Raw genomic sequence first — 19581 nt, 5'->3', positions numbered from 1 at the left:
AGGGCTGCAGTTTGACTACCCCTGCCGTACAACCTCTTCATCCCAGCTATTTTGGGGCATTGTCAGGACTCAGCTAGCACATGGGAAAGGGCTACACCAGGCAACTGTGCACTCTAAAACCATACTGTTTTTGCTGATATCTGTTTTATTCTTTTGGGACTGAGCTGACATATGCTATTTATGGAACTGCTTTGTGTAAAACAGAGTTTATTCAAGGGTAATGACAATATTGTATTTCTCCCCCCCCCTTGAACAATCAGAAAGGAGGTATGATCACCCCGGAGTCTTCTTGGCACGCTCTGCTGAGCTGAAAGTTCCCTCCAGACGGTTCTTTTCAGAAAACAGAAAGACAGTGAGATAGTTTCTGTTAACTCTCAGGCTTCCTCAGTCCACAAGGATCCTGGGAAACAAATTGCAGGATGAATGAAATACTTTTGAGATTACCAGTAAAAAGGTATCATACATGATCATACAACTATATCTGTTGAATTTCTGCCTGATGGTCATAGACAAAAAGCCACCAAGAGCATTTTTGAGAAAAGGGCTTTTAAAAGTCTCACAGGTCAGCATGAATTTTGTCACGCGTCATTGAATACGACATTAAGGCATTCCTGTATGTGCTCACCCACATGTCTGCACTGTCATGCTGTTTACTGACCAACTTCCTCCAAAGCCCCAGCTCCCAAAATCATAGTTTTCAAAACCACTGTGTGATCCGTGGCACTGCAGACTAAGAGAAGGAAAGGCTTTCCTGTGTTCGACGGAAACACCTAATCCCTGTTTGTTAAAGGTTCACTAACATTTCAAAAACTGGCCAGAAAACATCGACTCTAACTGTGACCCCTCCCAAAAAAACAAACCCAAAGGTACTCCAGTACCCTCTTTGACCCTGGAGATGTTTGGTCCCGCTGCCATCTTGGGGACTTTATAGGCTGTATTACAAAACTAGCAGTTTTCTTATCAGCTCACACATTCCTTTTCTCTGTCTAAGGCTAGCTCCCCAAAAGACCTGGCAGAGAGATACGTGGCTGTTTGTGCAAGAGGACACAGTTTAGTGGAGGAAGGACAAGCTGGGGCACTTTGGGACATCCAGCTTAGAGTATGACAGACAAAGGAGAAATGATGCCTTGTGTTATAGGGGCAGTCAAAGTTGAATACTGGATCAGTCTTAAGGTCCTGGTAATTACCTTAAAGGCCATGCACGGTCTGGGCCCAGAGGAACTGCCTTTCTGCCTAGGCCCCTCAAGGAAGACTACACTCAGCCAACTTCAACCAACTGGCGATCCCTGGCCCCAAAGAAGCACGTTTAGCCTCATCCAGGGCCAGGTCCTTCTCAGTCCTGGCCCCCACCTGGTGGAACGAGCTCCCAAAGGAAATCCAGGGCATGACAGAACTAGCACAATTCCGCAGGGCCTGGAAAATGGAGCTCTTCCGCCAAGCGCTTGGTTGAGGTTAGCTGAATCGAGAACATCTACTGGGCCCCCAGATCCCCTCCCATTCAGACATGCCCATTAAGCACACCATGGGGGCAATCAAGATCTGCAAAAAAACCCTGCAGGTTTATGGTCAAAACGTAAACAGTTAAACAGTTCTGTTGTTGACGATGTTATTGTTTATTTGATGCAGTTACTGAACTTATGTTTTATCTGTTATTTGGGTCTCATGTGGAAGGAAGGAAGGAAGGAAGGAAGGAAGGAAGGAAGGAAGGAAGGAAGGAAGGAAGGAAAAGGGGTAAAGAAAGAGGAAGGAAGGAAGGAAGGAAGGAAGGAAGGAAGGAAGGAAGGAAGGAAGGAAGGAAAAGGGGTAAAGGAAGGAAGGAAGGAAGGAAGGAAGGAAGGAAGGAAGAAAGGAAGGAAAAGGGGTGAAGAAAGAGGAAGGAAGGAAGGAAGGAAGGAAGGAAGGAAGGAAGGAAGGAAGGAAGGAAGGAAGGAAGGAAGGAAGGAAGGAAGGAAGGAAAAGGGGTAAAGAAAGAGGAAGGAAGGAAGGAAGGAAAGAAGGAAGGAAGGAGAGTGACCAGTTCTCCACAAGGTGCCTCAATCTGGCCTGTGGAAGAGCTGGGTGGAAGAGCCAACTGAAACATAGCTTGGTACTGGGGAAGGACAGTGTTAACCCGTCTCTCCTCTCATGCCAGTTCTCTAATAGAAAATACCAGCCCACCAGCCACATTTTGGGTGTCTGCCCTCCCCTGAGATGTAAAGCAGCTCAAATGATGAGAGCACAGAGTGACACATATCTTTCATAGACCTGAACCAGATGGAGACATTTCCCCATCCCACCCCATTTTAATGGCCAGGCTCCTTGCCAACTTAGCCTGAAATAACTGTGAGTCAATATTTCCTGCATGGGAAAGGGAAGAAGGATGTGTAGAGACCTCTTCTGGCCATGAGTATCAGGAGACAGTTCTGCATAACTGCCCATCTGGAGGGTTTCCTTCTACCCCCAAGCTAAGTCCTGCTGAGTTCTCTCAAAATTACAACCCATCACCAGACTACATAAACCAATTGTCCTAGCTACAGGCATTCTCAACTAGGTTTTCGTAATGATGGGCCTGAAGGGGGTGGGAAGGGGAGGGGCCCCAGGTGGGTGTGTCCATAGCTCTGCTTCCCAACCATGTTCTGCACAATCACTCCACTTCTGGGGTTTCTCGAAGCCTGACAAATGTTTCAGGGTGCTTTCTCAACAGTGAAAAAGATGAAAAAGGGTATCCTAGATAAAAGGGCAGCTTTAGAGAGTGGGGTTTATGGTATAATATAGAGCAGGGGTAGTCAAACTGCACATCCCCAATGAGCTACATCATCAACTCCTGAAAAATTGCCCCCAAATTCCCAGGCATTTCCCAAGGCAGACATGGCAACTCGATGACTGAAAAGAGAAAACAGTTGCGGGGAGGGGGGGCTGAGTGAAAAGAAAATGCAGTTCTGGAGCTGGAAAGCCAGAGAGAAAATCTGCTTTTAAGTTGAAGTGCATTTGTGAGAACAGGAAATCTCTTTTGGGAGTATCAGATCTACTCTTCTGTAGAAGTCGTCTAGGCTCTGCCTGAACGTTTGCAAATTTGCAAAGTCTTCCGTGTTCTCTCCTCCAAAGGGCCCAAGTGGTCCCCCTGCCAATTCTCATCGCTCAGGGACTTGGGGAATGCAGAACATGGTTAGGAAAAGCACAATGCCATAATTATCAGCATAAACATTAGGCCAAATATTGGTACCCAGGTTGAAACCCTCACAAGCTGTTGGCGTTAATTGGCAGCCATGCCCACCGTACTGCCCAGGCGGTTCCTGCAGGCACTTACGTGGCACAGCAAAGAAGCAGGATGACCCCTATGGCGACGGGGAAAGCGTATATAGCCCCCCTGGGGAAGGAGAGGCGGATGTGAGTCCAAAGGTCATCCATGTAGTCCGCCAGCCAGGACCGGCGGACACCTGCAGTGGTGACAGAAAGGACTCCTCAGCAATTAAAATAGGATTGCACATATGAAAATAATAGGAAGCAGAAGGAATTGTTATGGAGCAGCAGCTAGATAAGTTCCTGACTTGACCAGTTTCCACGGGGAGATCCATTTGGACTGAGCCAGACAAGGCACTGGGAGTTCCCAGGATTTTGTTTTCTTCAAATATCAGGTGCCTTATTTCCAACTGGAGGCATAGTGCAAGGAAGGAGATGTTTAAGAAGAAGAGTTGGTTCTTATATGCCGCTTTTCCCTACCCGAAGAAGTCTCAAAGTGGCTTACAGTCGCCTTCCCTTTCCTCTCCCCACAACAAACACCCTGTGGGGTGGGTGAGGCTGAGAGAGCGCTGATATCACTGCCCGGTCAGGACAGTTTTATCAGTGCCGTGGCGAGCCCAAGGTCACCCAGCTGGCTGCATGTGGGGGAGTGCAGAATCGAACCCGGCATGCCAGATTAGAAGTCCACACTCCTAACCACTACACCAAACTGGCTCTAAGGCTTCTCCACATGTGCCTTTTTTGGACCTGAAGCAGGCTGATGGAGATGCTCCTTGCCCTGTTATAGCAAATATGGTTGCAGAGTTGCCTATGGGCAACTTTGGGATTGAGAGAGGAGGCAGTGAGCTTAGGGCAGAAGCAGGAATATTGCCCCCCACACCCGTTGACTGCCCTCACTCTTGACATCAGGATGTTTGACTATAAAGTGTGGAGTGGATGCTAGAACAGCTGGCAAAACAGTGACGTCACTACTGGTTACACAGCAGGACATGATGTCATACTGTTGGGGGAGGATGTTGCAGGGAGCTCTTCCCCCAAAAGTCTCCCAGCAGTTGCTGGCTTTTGGTAAGCACCATCCCAGAGAATTCCTGCCACAGGAGAGATGTAGAAGGGGAAACTGAGCCATATAATGATTAAGGTACTTACCACTCCTGAACATCCAGTGGCCATCAAAAAAATCCGTTCTTTTAAATGAGGGCTGCCAATAACAGCTCTGTCAAAATACCCCCTCTCACTTTCTGAAAGTTCAGTGGGTGTGAGGGGGAGTGCCAATGAGCCACACTGTGGACCCAAAGTGACCGCCTCCCTGCCTATACCCCCAGAAGAGCTCTACGCTCCGCCACCTCCAACTGGTTGCAGATCCCTGGCCCTAAAGAGGCACGTCGGACCTCAACAAGGGCCTTTTCAGTCCTGGCCCCCACCTGGTGGAACGAGCTCCCCGAAGAAATCAGGGCCCTGTTGGAACTTCCACAATTCCGCAGGGCCTGCAAAAAGGAGCTCTTCCACCAGGCATTTGGTGGGGCCGACTGACCCATAACATCTACAGGAGTCTCCCCCAGACGGAGAGATTGAACCTGCTGAGGGAGTGTCAAAGTTATTGTTGAAGTGCTGTTCTAGTGGTTCTAGTTGGTGTGTTGTTGTTATTGTTATACTGTTATATTGATTTTGATAGTGTCCTATGTAAATGTTCCAAAATGTTTTATGTAAACTGCCCAGAGCCGTAGGGAAGGGCGGTGTAAAAATATAAATAAACAAACAAACAAACAAACAATAGTTGAGAGAGACAATCCACTTATTATTTCAACTAGGAGCCATGAGTCTCTCTTCCAATAAGCCCAAGATGCCACTTAACACTTAGCTCCACCCAGCACCATCTTATCTATCAAAGCCAGCCTGGCATTCAACACCATAGGACCTAAGACCATCCATGGCCTGGAAATTTCTTTCTTTCTTTCCCATCTTCCCCTCCTTGTTTTTTGAACAACCAGCCTGCTGGAAGACCTCTGGAGAACCCAAGAGCTTGCACATTGCTTGGTGCTGCTTTGACTAGTCTCAAAGAATTGCAGCATATTACGTTTGTTATGGCTGATGATGTGGGTACTCTTTGAAATACTCACGGTGAACTTTGTGGCCTGGGTCTTCTTTCTCCCTTTGATTTGCCATCTCCTGCAGAGAGTGAACGGGCTCAGGGAGCTTTCTTGACACCAGCCTGTTGAGGGAGAATCCCTCAGCCCTTGAACTGCCTTGGGAGCAAGACGCTGAAATAGCCAGGTACAGCACCTGAAGGCATGCAGTTTCTTGCCAGGTCAGAAGCATGGCTTCCCTGGGCTGCTGGCCTTCTGGCAGACCTTGCTTCTTCTCCAGATTCTCCTATTATTCTGGGATGAGTCTATTTTAGAGGCTCAAGAACCTGAGAAGTATAAACACAGGGGGAGAGGGGACCCACCTAACCATTAGAGGTGACATTTCCTCAAAACAGCTCCTGTATTGCACTAGCAGAGTGACCCCCCCCCCCCAACAAAAGCATTTTCAACACTGACTCCTGCAAAGGGTCCTTTGCATGCTACAAAAGTTTCTGAGGCCTGTTCTGAAAGCAAGACACAGCAACTTTTGTTGAAGCGCTGGGCTGTTTGGGAATTTTGAAAACAGGTAGTGGGCCCAAACACAACATGGCTGCCTAAGGTTGACAACTCTGGGTTGGGAAATTCCCAGAGGCCTTAGGGTAGAGTTTGGGGGAGGGAATTCAGCAGGGCTGTGATGTCACAGTCCACCTATAGATAATGCTATTTTCTCCAGGGGAATGAATCTCTGTAGCCTGGAGATCAACTGGAATGTTGGGAGATCTCCAGACCCTACCTGGAGATTGGCGTTCTTATACCATGGGATGCTGCATCCAATCGGGAAATGTTGAAAGTTCCCCCAGTAAGGGCCCTCCAATGATGGAGTCAGCTATTCCTGAACGGCTCTTCATGGAGACACAAAGGGGATGCCTCCTGCTCCATTAAGGAGGAAAACACGAAGGGTATTTGCTGTGCAGAAGAGTTGTTCAGGTGATGAAGCTGCATGCACTGTCTCTTCTGCTGCTCTAACATGGGCCAGTCAAGCAGGTGCATGGATTTGCATTGTGAGACTGCCAAGCCCAAAGCCTGGACTTGACCTCAATTCAAACCAGGCTTTCCCACAGGACAGTTCAATCCCAGCCATGGGTTGTATCCAGAAAACTTATTCCCCATCTTTCATTGGGTGGGTGGAAGGTGAACAGATAGGATTGGCACATACCTGGAGACTTGGGGGCGGTGAAGCCTTTAAAAGGTGGGGTTTGGGGAGGGGTGGCCAAACTGTAGCTCTCCAGATGTCCATGGACTACAATTCCCATGAGCCCCTGGGGCTCATGGGAATTGTAGCCCATGGACATCTGGAGAGCCACAGTTTGGCTACCCCTGGGTGAAATGCCAGAGAGTCAACCTTCCAAAGTAGCCATTTTCTCCATGTGATCTCTGTTGCTAGATCAGTTGTAATCCTAGGAGATCTCCAGTCACCATCTAGAAACTGGCAGCCCCCTGAACAAGGGGAGTGGTGAGAAACAGTGGGATGGAAGCAATGAGGAAGGGGTTGGTGGCACAGAGGCAGAACCCCTTGGTGAGTTGCCAACAAGGGCAAGAACTGTTTTATACAGGAACTCATCCATAACAGCAGCCTCAGCTGTGTTGATTAGCGCATTGTCCCACAGTGTGAGAATTTTAAAACAAAGTTGTGGAGCAAAACTGAGCAGCACAGCCCAGGCTACCCCTGGAGATTGGCACTGTTATACCATGGGATGCTGCTAGATCTCAGAAGCTAAGCAGGGTGAGTCCCAGTTAGGTCTTGAATAGGGGACCAATAGTGCTGCTGCAGAGAGGCAGGCGATGAAAAATCACCTGCGACTTGATGGCACTTCCCACCGTAGAAATGTTTAAAAGGTAAAGGTATCCCCTGTGTAAGCACCGAGTCATGTCTGACCCTTGGGGTGACGCCCTCCAGCATTTTCATGGCAGACTCAATATGGGGTGGTTTGCCAGTGCCTTCCCCAGTCATTACCGTTTACCCCCCCAGCAAACTGGGAGCTCATTTTACCGACCTCGGAAGAATGGAAGGCTGAGTCAACCTTGAGCCGGCTGCTGGGATTGAACTCCCAGCCTGATGGGCAGAGCTTTCAGACGGCTGCCTTATCACTCTGCGCCACAAGAGGTAGAAATGTTTATGTACCTTCAAATGTCTGTCGTTGTGAAGCAGCTAGGATATTAAAAACCAGAGTCCAGAAGAAGAAGAAGAAGAAGAAGAAGAAGAAGAAGAAGTTGGTTCTTATATGCCACTTTTCTCTACCCGAAGGAGGCTCAAAGGAGCTTACAGTCACCTTCCCATTCCTCTCCCCACAACAGACACCCAGTGGGGTGGGTGAGGCTGAGAGAGCCCTGATATCACTGCTTGGTCAGAACAGTTTTATCAGTGCTGTGGCGAGCCCGAAGTCACCCAGCTGGCTGCATGTGGGGGAGTGCAGGATCAAACCGGCATGCCAGAATAGAAGTCCGCACTCTTAACCACTACACCAAACTGGCTCTCACCTTTAATCACCTTTAAGACCAACAAAGATTTATTCAAGGTGTGAGCTTTCGAGTGCAAGCACTCTTCCTCAGCACTTGAAAGCTCACACCTTGAATAAATCTTTGTTGGTTTTAAAGGTGCCACTGGACCCTGTTTTTATTTTGCTACTTCAGACCAACACGGCTATCCATTTGAATCTAGCAAGGATATTGTGTCTTTTCCAGCAATCTGCATTTGTCAGTGTCCATTTCCTGTGACCTCTGGTTTCAGGGGGACTGCTTTCTGTGCATCCAGAGGAAATGACCACTAATCCATGTTTTGAATCTCCGGCCTCCCTGTGCTGTCAAAGCTGGTCATGCTGCAGAAAAGCCATTTGTCACCGCAGAGAGGCTGCCACTTGGCGGCCCATTAATCGCAGAGCCGCAGAGTGGAAACCCGTCCTCCTGGCACCAGACGCCTGTAAACAGGACTTGGCTCTGGAGCTCTTATCCTGGGATCTTGGGAGATGCCCTGGAATCGAGTTGCACACTCTGTCCAGGAGATATTGGATTACAGTTGCACAACAACCCCAGCTGGGTAAACTACGTGGCGTTCAGTATGGAGTCTACCTTTGCACGGCTACCGCTGCAGATCCTAGCCTGAGGATTGTTCTCTTCCGCAGTGGTTGATGTAATCTAACTACAATTCACACGATCCCCTCTGCTTTTTCATCTCACCCCCCCACCCCTGTTGATATGGGGGTAATGGTATCGGCCTGCATTTCAGGGCTGTTGTAAGGATGCTGAAAGTGCCCCTTAAATGCGAAGCAAGTAAAGTGACCACCTTTCAGTCGTTATCGACTGGGGTACAGATCAAATTCCCACATGGCCCAAGAGAGCAAGGCCACCTCTGGTCAAAGGTCATACGAAAGGTTGTCAGAGAATGGGTGGGCAGGGCTGCCAATTCCAGGGTGGGAACTCCTGGAGATTTGGGGGTGAAGTCTGGGCAGGGACCTCAGTGGGGGACAATGCCACAGAGTCCCCCCTCCAAAGCATCCATATTCTCTAGGGCAGCTGACCCCAACCCCCGGTTCGGGGACCGGTCCCGTTCTGTCGATCAGTCTGTACCGGGCCGCGGCTCCTCCTCGTCCTGCTGCCTCAGGGGCTGCCCTGCCACTCTGCTTCCGGCTCACCTTTGGTGCTCTCCAGTGGCCGCCATTGATGGGGCTCCCCCTCAGTGTGGCAATGCGCAGCTGCTGCTGGCAGTGCCCCCCAGCGGGTGGTGGGAAGTCAGGGGTGCCGGCGGGAAAGCAAGTGGAGCAGGGGCTCAGGCGACAGTGGTGACCCCCCCTCAGCAAAAGACTACCCCCCCAGGCCTCAGTAAAATGGTCAAGTGTTGACCGGTCCCCAGTGATAAAAAGGTTGGGGACCACTGCTCTAGGGGAATAGACCTCTGGAGAGGAGCTGGAATTCTGGGGGACCCCCAGATCCCACCTGGTTGCTGCCATCCCTAGATGAGAAAGCCCATGTTCTCGGGGGCCAAATCATACCAGTGTGTAGTGATGCCTGCGATAATGGGGCCACACACTTCACAAGTGCTTAATGGGGGTTCCGTAACTCCCACATGGATCCAGGCAGGATTTATGACATCATGGTTCTCAACTATGTGGCTCCCACCAGAACATCCATGTCTGATATTGGAAGGTACCGCCCTGTCTTTGCCAGCAGCATTCTAGGGAGAAGGTTGACACAGAGAAAATACAACCAACACCTGCTGGAACATGAAAGATCTGCCGTGGGCATGATTGCGCCCAATGTACTGCAGCGGGCCTCAGAGGTGACATATATTTAGCATAGCTAGATTAGGAACTTCCTGATTATTTTCAAGTAGTCTCCTCCAGTGTCCTGATTGGGTATTTGGAGGCTTCCTGCTTTTTGAGTATACTTCCTCCCTGCCAAGCTTCCCTTCTCTGCCCAAATTCCACACTACCCAGGCTTCACCTTCAATCTCCAGAAATTTCCCAAACCAGAGTTGGTAACCTAGACAGACCTCTTTAGATGAGGCTTTTGCCCCAAAATTGTATATGCCCCAAAATTGTTTATGGTTCTTAATGCTGGAAGATCTTTTTCAGTCTTTACTGGATCTTTGGGGTAGAAGTAGATCTGATGGGGACGGATGTCGTCCCATGGTCCAGGCACTATGCCCTGAAGGCCCAGCTCAGGGCACCATCCCCTCCCTGATTGGGCGGTGGGTGTATTTTAGCCCATCCATGGAGACTTATGGATCCAATTGGGTTCCTGAATGTTCTGCAGCAGGGGTAGTCAGCGTTTGCTGGCAGGAGCTCATGGGAATTGTAGTCCATGAACACCTGGAAGACCACAGGCTGACTACCCCTGCTCTGCGGGAGGGCCACCATTGTCAAAATCAGTCTTCAATGCCCTCTCTCCCCTCACCTCAAACTAGCTCTATGGTACATGGTGGAGCTGTGGGAGAGGAAGAGGGAAATGAGACGGCTGGAGCGAGTGTGATGGATGACGTCCCGAGGCAGCAAGAACATCTTTTTGCATGCTTATGAAGGCGTATCAGACGGCAATGAAGGCAGCTGAACGTGAGCTATATGCTGCCTCTATTGTGTCCGCGAGCTCTTGCCCAGCCCGATTATTTAGGGTAATTTGGTCTCTCACCACCCTTGAGGAAGGATGCCAAAATTCTAGTCAATTGGAAATAGGCTGTGAGGCATTAGTGAGCTTTTTCGCGGATAAAGTCTTGTCACTCTGCTGTGAACTTCCTGCCACATTTGAGACAGAAAGGGAACAGGAGGCCCCTTAGCCATCTTGGGGAGATACATTTGATGGCTTTAGGTTTCTCTCTGAAACCGAAGTGGACATCTTTATGCACCTTTTGGCCCAGCTCGTCTGGAGCTATGAAATAGGTTGTCACCAATATGCAGATGATACCCAGCCCTATCTCCTGATGGACAGCCGCCCAGACTCCCCCCCTCCCCCCTCCCCCCTATATTTTCCAGATGTTTGGAAGCCATAACTGTATGGTTAGAGCAGAGTCATCTGGAACTCAACCCCTCCAAGACGGAGGTCCTGTGTCTGGGCGGAAAGAATTGTTCTTTATTCCTCAGGGTTTACATTCCCTGTTGCCTTGCCTCCGTTCCTTCGCCCTATCACATATTCCAAATTATCAGATGACCCAAATATCTGTTATGTATGAGGGCAGCCTATGCTGCAGAGGGTTATGCAAATGAAGGCTTGTAAGCTTCACAACTACAACCAATCAGCAACTGAGTCCTGACTCTAATAATGGACCAATGAACTGTTTCTGTTAAGAGCCAATCAGGTTCTTTGGGGGACAAACCTAAGTTCATGTTGTACCTGTGTTTCTTGTTCGGTGTTTAGAGTTGATGTTGGATTGAATTTAAAAAAACTGTTGTTTTGGAAGGAGTTTGTTATTTGTGTTTACCAAACCTGCATTCACTTCAATGTCCAAGCTAGAACCCTACTTTTACACTCTGAACACAACAGTGCAGTTACATTTATGGGTTGCATATTTTGTGTGTGTTAACCAGCACACCCAAACTGGGCTTTTAACCTTTAGAAATAAGTATGAGGATGGATTTGGCTTCTCGATTTCTTCCTCATGATAGATTTCATTCTTGGGTTTGTTCCATTTGGCTGCCAAGCTGCCCATGTTTAGAACAAATTAATTTGGATAAACATGTTTGGCGAAGAGATGACTGGAAGCAGAGATAGGATGTTCACGGAGTTCACACTCTGAAGCTGCCATGTCAGGTATTTCAGGCCCCACCTAGCCCCAGCAAACCTCTCCCCCCCCACACACACACACACAGATCACCAAATATGTCGTTACAATTTTACTGTCTCAACCTTAGAATGGCAGCGGTCACTAAATAGCGATCCACCAAGGGTTGCCAGCTCAAGGACTGGAAATACCTGAAGATTTGGGGAGGGGATCTTGAGGAGGATGGGGTTTGGGCAGGTTAGGGAATTCAATAGGATCTAGTGGCATTTTCTCTGTTGCCTGGAGCTCAGTTGTAATCCCATGAGAACTCCATCCGTCACTTACAGATTGATAATCCTAGATCTTTCTAATAAAGTCAGTCTGTGTGAATGGGACAACACATATTATTCAGATTTGGAACATGCAGACATGGTTTTGTCTCCTCCATAATTCTGAGGCTCTAAGGCAGGGGTAGTCAGCCTGCGGTCCTCCAGATGTCCATGGACTACAATTCCCACGAGCCCCTGCCAGCATTTGACATCTGGAGGACTGCAGGGTGACTACCCCTGCTCTAAGGGACTGAGGACAATAACCATGAGCCAGAAGGAGGCCTTGCTTGCTAATTAATTATTATCAGCTAATAATGCTGACTCTGTTCACCACAGGGACTTTAATGCTGAGGAAGCTCAGGAATCAGTCAAGGGAAGAAAAACAACAGGAGAAAGTGCACGTCGCAAGGAGACAAGAGGTCTTTAATTACATGGCAATGTCCTCACACTGTAGTGCACAGATTGAAATCTGTCAGCAGGGAAAGACACAGAAGAATCTGCAATATCCTGAGGGGGGGGGGTGTGGACATGTCTTTTGCTGGAGGAAGATTATTGGAAAACACTGTTTAGCAAGATGGAATCAGCTATTGTGAGGATGCCAAGAGGAAGAGGGACCCCACATTGCTAGCAACCAATCATTCACCTATTATATTTCAAGAGATTTGTCCTTCAGTTTCTACTCTGTCCCCTCTGATTGATTAAAATGCACCCTAATTTGACACACGTACTCTCAGAGGTAATCTCCCTTCAATTCAGGGGGACTCCCAAGGAAACGGGATCTTGAGCGCAGCCTAAGAATCAGAAACAAGGAAGACAAGTAAAGATATTTTATCATTAGATAGTGCAGAAATAGTGGTCCTAAGGAAATCCAGAATAGAAGAATGTCCAGCAAGTGTGTTATATTTCCTGGTCATTTTAATTTGCTGAAGTCAGAAAAACAATGATCAAAAATATACAGGTTTTATTTGAGTATCATCAATTTACAAAAGTTGCTTTTGGCCTCACTTGGGGACAGTTCAGGTCCTGGGAAACTTCACCTTCAAGGCAAACCGAGGTTCATCCGTGCTACACCATTTGCTGGGTGTCACAGCCTAAAAATTCTGTCCTCAGTGCAATGTGCTTATTCCAGTAGAGCGGGTGTATTCTTAAATACCTGGCGAAGACTGGGGGGTCCAGGAGATTCACTACTGGGCTGAAATAATCTTGATTTCCCTGGAAAACCTGCAAGGATGGAGAGATGACTGTTCTTTATTTAGGCTTCTAAAGCAAATTTACACAAGCTTATTTACGTGTCTGCTGTCACTCTGATCTACCCTGAGGGCCTAGGTATCTTCAGTCTGCTAATCTTGCCTAGACTCAAAATCAGTACTTTTTCCAGTACAGACTTACAGGTATACAGGAGCTGGATGTTTCTCAGAATCCAAAAGGAGCTACGGAGACAACCAGTGGAGAAGAACAGTGTATATTTTGTATGCAGAACTTCATGGGTACCTTCCTAGAGTCTCTAGTTTAAAGGATGTCAGGAAGCTGGGCTTTAGAGCTGTGGCTCTCAACCTATATCCTATGAACCAAATGCATTTTGGCTAAAAGCCTTTCGCAATCGTCAAATTCAAACAGAGCTTTTTGCTGAAACGAGTTTGGTTCTTGTACTAGGATGTAATTTTACCTTTTACTTGTATTTATATATTTGGACATTTGTCTCTATTCAAGGCATAGGTATTTATATGCAGGAACATATGTATGTGGTTTTTAAAGGGCATTTTATTACTTTCAAATGTATTATTAAATATTTTTGATATTCTTTATATTAGCACTGCATACTTAGACATATTCCGGTTTCTTTCTTTCTTTCTTTCTTTCTTTCTTTCTTTCTTTCTTTCTTTCTTTCTTTCTTTCTTTCTTTCTTTCTTTCTTTCTTTCTTTCTTTCTTTCTTTCTTTCTTTCTTTCTTTCTTCCTTTCTTCCTTTCTTCCTTTCTTCCTTTCTTCCTTCCTTCCTTCCTTCCTTCCTTCCTTCCTTCCTTCCTTCCTTCCTTCTTTCTTGTCTCAGCCTTTTAGGTTACCTTTCCTATGTAGGGCACTTTTCATGTGCTTTTTAAATGGTTATAATCACAGGGCAGAACTGTTCAAACCGAGATGCAATATAGTGTGCTTAGAGTGTCAGACAAAGGCTAGAGAAGTCCTGGGTTCAGATTCCTTAACTGGGTGCCTGGGAGTTTAGTGTTCAAAACTTTCTTCTAAGGTGCTGGAGGCTACGATTTGGACTGCAGCCTTGTTGGAACTGGGCGAAGGGACCTGTAGTCTGGCATTCCATTTGCAAGCCCTGAGTCACGTCCCTGCCTGTCTCACTGTACCATTGCAAGCAGAACGACACCTTCCAAAATCCATTGTGGACTTGGAAGGACCTAGCTCTATTTAGGATGCTCCTGCCAAGCTGTCACATTCTCCCATCTGTTCTGCAATGAGTGGTGGGGGGTAAACTAGGGGCTTGTCAAGATCAGATACACAAAATGACCTTCTGTGTAGAGACACTTGCTGAGAGGGGGACCAGGGCGCCATCACTGGCTAGAGCAGGGGTAGTCAAACTGCGGCCCTCCAGATGTCCATGGACTACAATTCCCTGGCATTCGCTGGCAGGGAGCTCCTGGGAATTGTAGTCCATGGACATCTGGGGGGGCCGCAGTTTGACTACCCCTGGGCTAGAGTAAAGTTCTGAGGTCAGGGGAATCCCATGGCCTTTCGAAAGTATAAACCTTTCCCACCAATGACCTTAAGTTCTCTTGGTCTCTTGCCTTACCTTATCCTTCTTGTCTTGAAGAACAGGAGTCCACTGCTTGCCATCCTGGCTGCTTGAGAGAGAAAATTCCCTCACATACATGTGGGAGAAGGCACTCTTTGCCCCTTGGGTCACAATTCCGGTCACTCGCATGGCCTTCTGGAAATTCACCTGAAACCACTCCTTTGGGCTGTCCGTCTGCGGCAGGGACAGAAACACCTTCAGTGTGAGGAAAGCCTGTCCTGTCCCCAGGTCATTTTAAACTATTTTGATGTTTGTCACCGAGTTGCCGTCTGGAGTTTGTTTCTGCTGCTATACAGTGAGCCTGACAGAATGAACTTTGCATAGATTTCTATAGGTGAATGTACCCACGTGAATGTATTATTTTCCCTCCGGGAATGTATGAAGATCCCAATCAGAGCTTTCCAATTTTAAAGTAAACCTGATATGTACAAAGCTGATGGGGGATTTGCAGTCTAGAACCTAGGGTTGCCAACCTCCAGGTGGTGGCTGGAGACCTCTTGCTATTATAAATGATCTCCAGGCGACAGAAATCAGCTCATCTGGAGAAAATGGCCACTTTGGAAGGTGGACTCTATGGCATAATAGTCCATTGAAGTTCCTCCCCTCTCCAAATTCAGCCCTTCTCAGGTTCCACCTCCCAAATCTCCAAGTATTTCTTCCCTGAGCTGGCAGCCCACACTTGAAGGCTGTGCTCAAACGTCCATGCCCTTTTCTGCTCTCCCATTGCTGTGACTCTCCCATGCTTCAGACCCCATGCCACATCCCAAAAAACCTTGCAGGTTTATTTGATCAAGCGTTTCCTTAATGCTCAGTTTTTAAAGAAGTGTTTTATACTTGAAAAGTTGCTCCAAGCCAAGAGGCAGGTGGCTTCAGGAGTGACACGGGAGTCAACTTGTTGGTCCTACGTACAGCCAACATTCCCATGAGCCTCACCTGGATGGTGGCACTTCGTAGAAGGAACCGCCTGGCTGCCATTTGCTTGCCTGCTACCTCTCTCTGTATGGCTGTGGGCACCGCTGCTTCTAGAGGCCATCCCTGCTTGCTCCCTGGCCATGATTAACCCCCCCCCCCACCCAGCAATACTTGCTAACACCTGTTCTCTGCTCCTGTATGAATCAGGGAATGGAGAAGGGCAAGACAACGCCAGTGGCAACTCACAGAATGTGAAGACAGATCTTGTGTAAGACCCTCCAACGCCTAGAGCTGCCCTTGATCCTATGATTGTGCACCGTTGTCCTCTGTGATGCAGCCAGGCATGCACACATGCAGAGAAGTCCCACAGGGATCCCACTGGATAGAAAATATTGTGTATACAGACCTACCGAGGACCAAGCTTGAGGCAGGATCCTAATTCAGAATCACTGACTGGCTTGCAGCCGGCTGGCTCATCCAGGGGATCCAGTAAATTCATATCAGGTAGCTGCTGTTGGATTGGTCAGCTGGCAGCAGGATCCACTGGGGATCCAATTGATTTAAACTGTGTGATAACCAATCACCGGCAGCGTTGAGAAAGCCTATTGTTTCATGCATGTATATATGGGGGGGGGGGGTTGTTTGGGGATTTCTCAGTGCAGTCACAGTACACTTGTGCTATAAGCTGACCACTAGTAAACGAGCTGAAAGATTCCAGTTCCTCTGTGTTCCTTGACCCATGGATCCAGCAGGAGAAGAAGAAAAAGAAGAGTTGGTTCTTATATGCCGCTTTTCCCTACCCGAAGGAGGCTCAAAGCGGCTTACAGTCGCCTTCCCTTTCCTCTCCCCACAACAGACACCCTGTGGGGTGGGTGAGGCTGAGAGAGCCCTGATATTCCTGCCCAGTCAGAACAGTTTTATCAGTGCCGTGGTGAGCCCAAGGACACCCAGCTGGCTGCATGTGGGGGAGCGCAGAATCGAACCTGGCATGCCAGATTAGAAGTCCGCACTCCTAACCACTACACCAAACTGGCTCTCACCAAACTGGAGATCAACCATACCACTCTTTCCCTCTCCCCCATGCGCACAGATGTTACCTTAGGTCTCCACGCATTATTTCTCCCTTGCATGTTAAGGCGGGCCAGGAAGGGAGGCCAAGAGGAGACCACGTTGTCAATGTAGGAGGATGCTGAGATCTGCTGGTTGGAGATAGCTTTGCTTTCCATTCCCAATGGCAGGGAACAACCTAGGGAAGAGAACAGAGACAAAGCAATGCTCTGCATTCAGCTGTGGGCCTACAGGCCACCTCTTCATTATTTTCATCCAGTGGCCTTTTTTGTATTGACAATGTGTTGGAATAAGCAAGTTCTACAGGATGCATGACTGGGCAGAATATAAAGAGTGTCCTGCAGTGAAGGAGGAGATAAGTATTTAGCATAGCTAGATCAGGAACTTCCTGATATTTTTTCAGGTTATCCCATCCAATGTCCTGATTGGCTCTTTGTAGACTTCCTGCTCCTTTGAGCATGCTTCCTCCCTGCTTAGCTCCAGAACAGACTGTACAGAATAGGGCAGTTAGACAGTTAGGGATCTCTCTCTCCTCTTTATATATATGGTTGTTTCTCTTCACAATAAAAACTATTTTTATTATTTAAACATCCTGGTGCTTCTCTCTTTGCATGTTACTCTGCCAAGATAATGGAAGATTTTTCCCTTGGGGAAAGCAAAAGAAATCCGTCTCTTCCTGCCTAGAGCTCTGGGGAAGTTCAGAACTCAAGACTGATTCTTGTCTGTTGTGGAGGGAAAGCACGAACCAAACTTGAATAAGGAGTAAGGAGCCACAGATCTTTAAGAACCATCAAGTTGCTTCCAACATGGCAACCCTATGAATTAATGACCTCTAAAACATCCTATCATTAACAGTCTTGGTTGAGTCTTACAAAGCAAAGACTATGGCTTCCTTGATTGTCAGTCTTCCTCATTTCCTTCTGCCTTCAACTTTTCCTAGCACGATTGTCTTTCCCAGTGAGTCTTGTCTTCCCATAATGTGTACAAATTGTTAACAAAGCTTCATTTTAGCTTTTAGAGGGAGTTTATAGGGATAAAATAATAGTTTGTGGTTCAGATATTCATAACAAACTGGGTTTGGAACCAGGAAATCCAACCGGGGATCCAATATGATGAAAGACTGCAAGCCCAAGGATTGAAAGACTCATCATCCTAGTGATAAACTTATAGTTTGGGCTTAGGTTTGAATGCAAGATTAAAGAGTTATGGGAACACCTATTCTCTGTGCTGAAAATAAATGCCACAGAATGCAGCAATTCTGTATTCAAACCCATATCACTAGTCACCACTCTGTAGAATAACCCAACCTGGATAACTCAATCCCGTCAGATCTCAGAAGCTGCCTAACACTTGGAAGGGTGACCTCCAGGGAATACCAAGGTCATGATATTGGGGCAGGCAATGACAAACCACCTCCAAATATCTCTTGCCTGGCAGCCAGACAGTCCTAGGATCTCTTGCTCATATTACACACATGAAATATGACAGATAAATAGAATCCTAGAGTTGGAAGGGACCTCCTGGGTCATCTAGTCCAACCCCCTGCACTATGCAGGACACTCACAACCCTATCGCTCATCCACTGTCACCTGTCACCTCCTTGAACCTTCACAGAACCAGCCTCTCTGTCTCTCTCTCCAGCCTCTCTCTCCAGCCTCTGTTTAAAAATTTCCAAAGATGGAGAACCCATCCTGTAGAATAACCCTATAGAATGTCAGCCTGTTTCTACCCTTGCCTTCAGGGTACAGGGTGCACCCTACAGAGGGCAGCAGATTAGCTTTTGTTCTAAACAGCCAACCTCACAGTAGAAGACTAGAAGGGAGAGATACTCCAGGTACGGTGAGATCTGCACATTCATATTGGCAGTACTTGGTGGTCTGGCCTGCTCTGCTCTCCTTGCAGATGGCTACGGTGAACGGGGGAGAGAAAAGCCTTTGTTGCCATACTGTTCAGGTCACAGCCGATGAGCTCCATGCGCAAGGTAACACGGATGTTGTAGTGCGTCGGGTGGAGGCGGATATAGCGGGCTATGATGGGCGGGTCGAAGAGGTTGTGTTTCACAGTCGCTGCATCCACGTTCCCAAAGAATATCTACAGGCAGAGAGAGAAGAGGAGAAAGGATGATCACGGATAAGAATCCATGCTCTAGCACAGAACGTACTCTGGGAACGATCCAGCAATTTCAGTGAGTCCAAAATGCAGCAGCCAGGCTACTGTCACAGTTTGGGTGTAGGGTTTTATCAGGCTAGTATCATGCCTCTGCTGAAACATCTGCCCACTCATTCCCTGTGTGTCTCATCTTCATTTTATAATATTAATAATTTGCAAATGGTTCTCTTTTATTATTCGGCTGAGACCCAGCGTGATGTAGTGCTTAAGACCTGCAGACTCTAATCTGGAGAACTTGTTTTGATTCCCCACTCCTCCTTCACATGCAGCCTGTTGAGGGGCCTTAGCCCAGCCACCCTCTCAGTTCCACCTACCTGAAAAGGTACCTGTTGTGGGGAGAGGAAGGAAAAGGCGATTGGAAGCCACTCAGAGGTTCCTTTGGGTAGAGAATGGTGGGGTATAAAAACCTACTCCTCTTCTTGTTGTCATAGTTATAAAAAACTATGTAAGCTCTCCTGAGCTCCTTGAGTGAACAGCAACAGGCAAAAAAATACATCCGAATCATATGCCAAGATAGCCAACATTCTGTGCCACGAAAATCTGAATGCTGGCAGAACCAGGTGAGCTCAGCCAAAATGATGTCCTTCATATGTACCTCTATCGAAAGGCAAAGAGCTAGGAAGGGCACAGAAGCCCTAACTTGGATCCCAGGAAGTCCTGTTCTTCCCTTACCTCACCCCACTACAGCTTCTTGCATTTCAGCAGTTGCCACTGTACTTTGAATCCTGGGTCCTCAGCTGAAAACTTAGTGGAGATTTTTGTTTTAGTCAAAACTG

General features: G+C 47.7%; 1 protein-coding gene and 1 long non-coding RNA gene across 3 annotated transcripts in view; both read right to left on the bottom strand.

The window, feature by feature from the left end:
* Positions 1 to 246: 246 nt before the first annotated feature.
* Positions 247 to 9395, bottom strand: LOC143823154 (uncharacterized). Of its 2 annotated transcripts, none has more exons than XR_013226398.1 (4): positions 9329 to 9395; positions 5337 to 5629; positions 3287 to 3416; positions 247 to 400 (listed from the first exon to the last, which is right to left on the bottom strand). It is a non-coding gene; the product is annotated as an uncharacterized LOC143823154 (long non-coding RNA). The 2 variants fall into 2 exon arrangements; XR_013226397.1 differs by having other exon boundaries at positions 9273 to 9368.
* Positions 9396 to 12518: 3123 nt separating this feature from the next.
* F8 (coagulation factor VIII) overlaps positions 12519 to 19581 on the bottom strand; it is a 55527-nt gene continuing 48464 nt past the window's right edge. Inside the window, exons 23-26 of the mRNA XM_077309231.1 lie at positions 18583 to 18727; positions 16666 to 16814; positions 14654 to 14830; positions 12519 to 13079 (exon numbers count right to left, since the gene is read on the bottom strand). Coding sequence (XP_077165346.1) covers positions 12924 to 13079; positions 14654 to 14830; positions 16666 to 16814; positions 18583 to 18727 — 627 coding nt within the window. The 3' untranslated portion in view covers positions 12519 to 12923. The remainder of the gene's footprint in view (positions 13080 to 14653; positions 14831 to 16665; positions 16815 to 18582; positions 18728 to 19581) is intronic.

This window comes from Paroedura picta, chromosome 13 (genome assembly GCF_049243985.1).
Source record: "Paroedura picta isolate Pp20150507F chromosome 13, Ppicta_v3.0, whole genome shotgun sequence".
In the NCBI taxonomy this organism is placed as follows: Eukaryota; Metazoa; Chordata; class Lepidosauria; order Squamata; family Gekkonidae; genus Paroedura; species Paroedura picta.
Note: the sequence above shows the minus strand (reverse complement) of the source record. Positions and strands in the feature narration are given on the sequence as shown.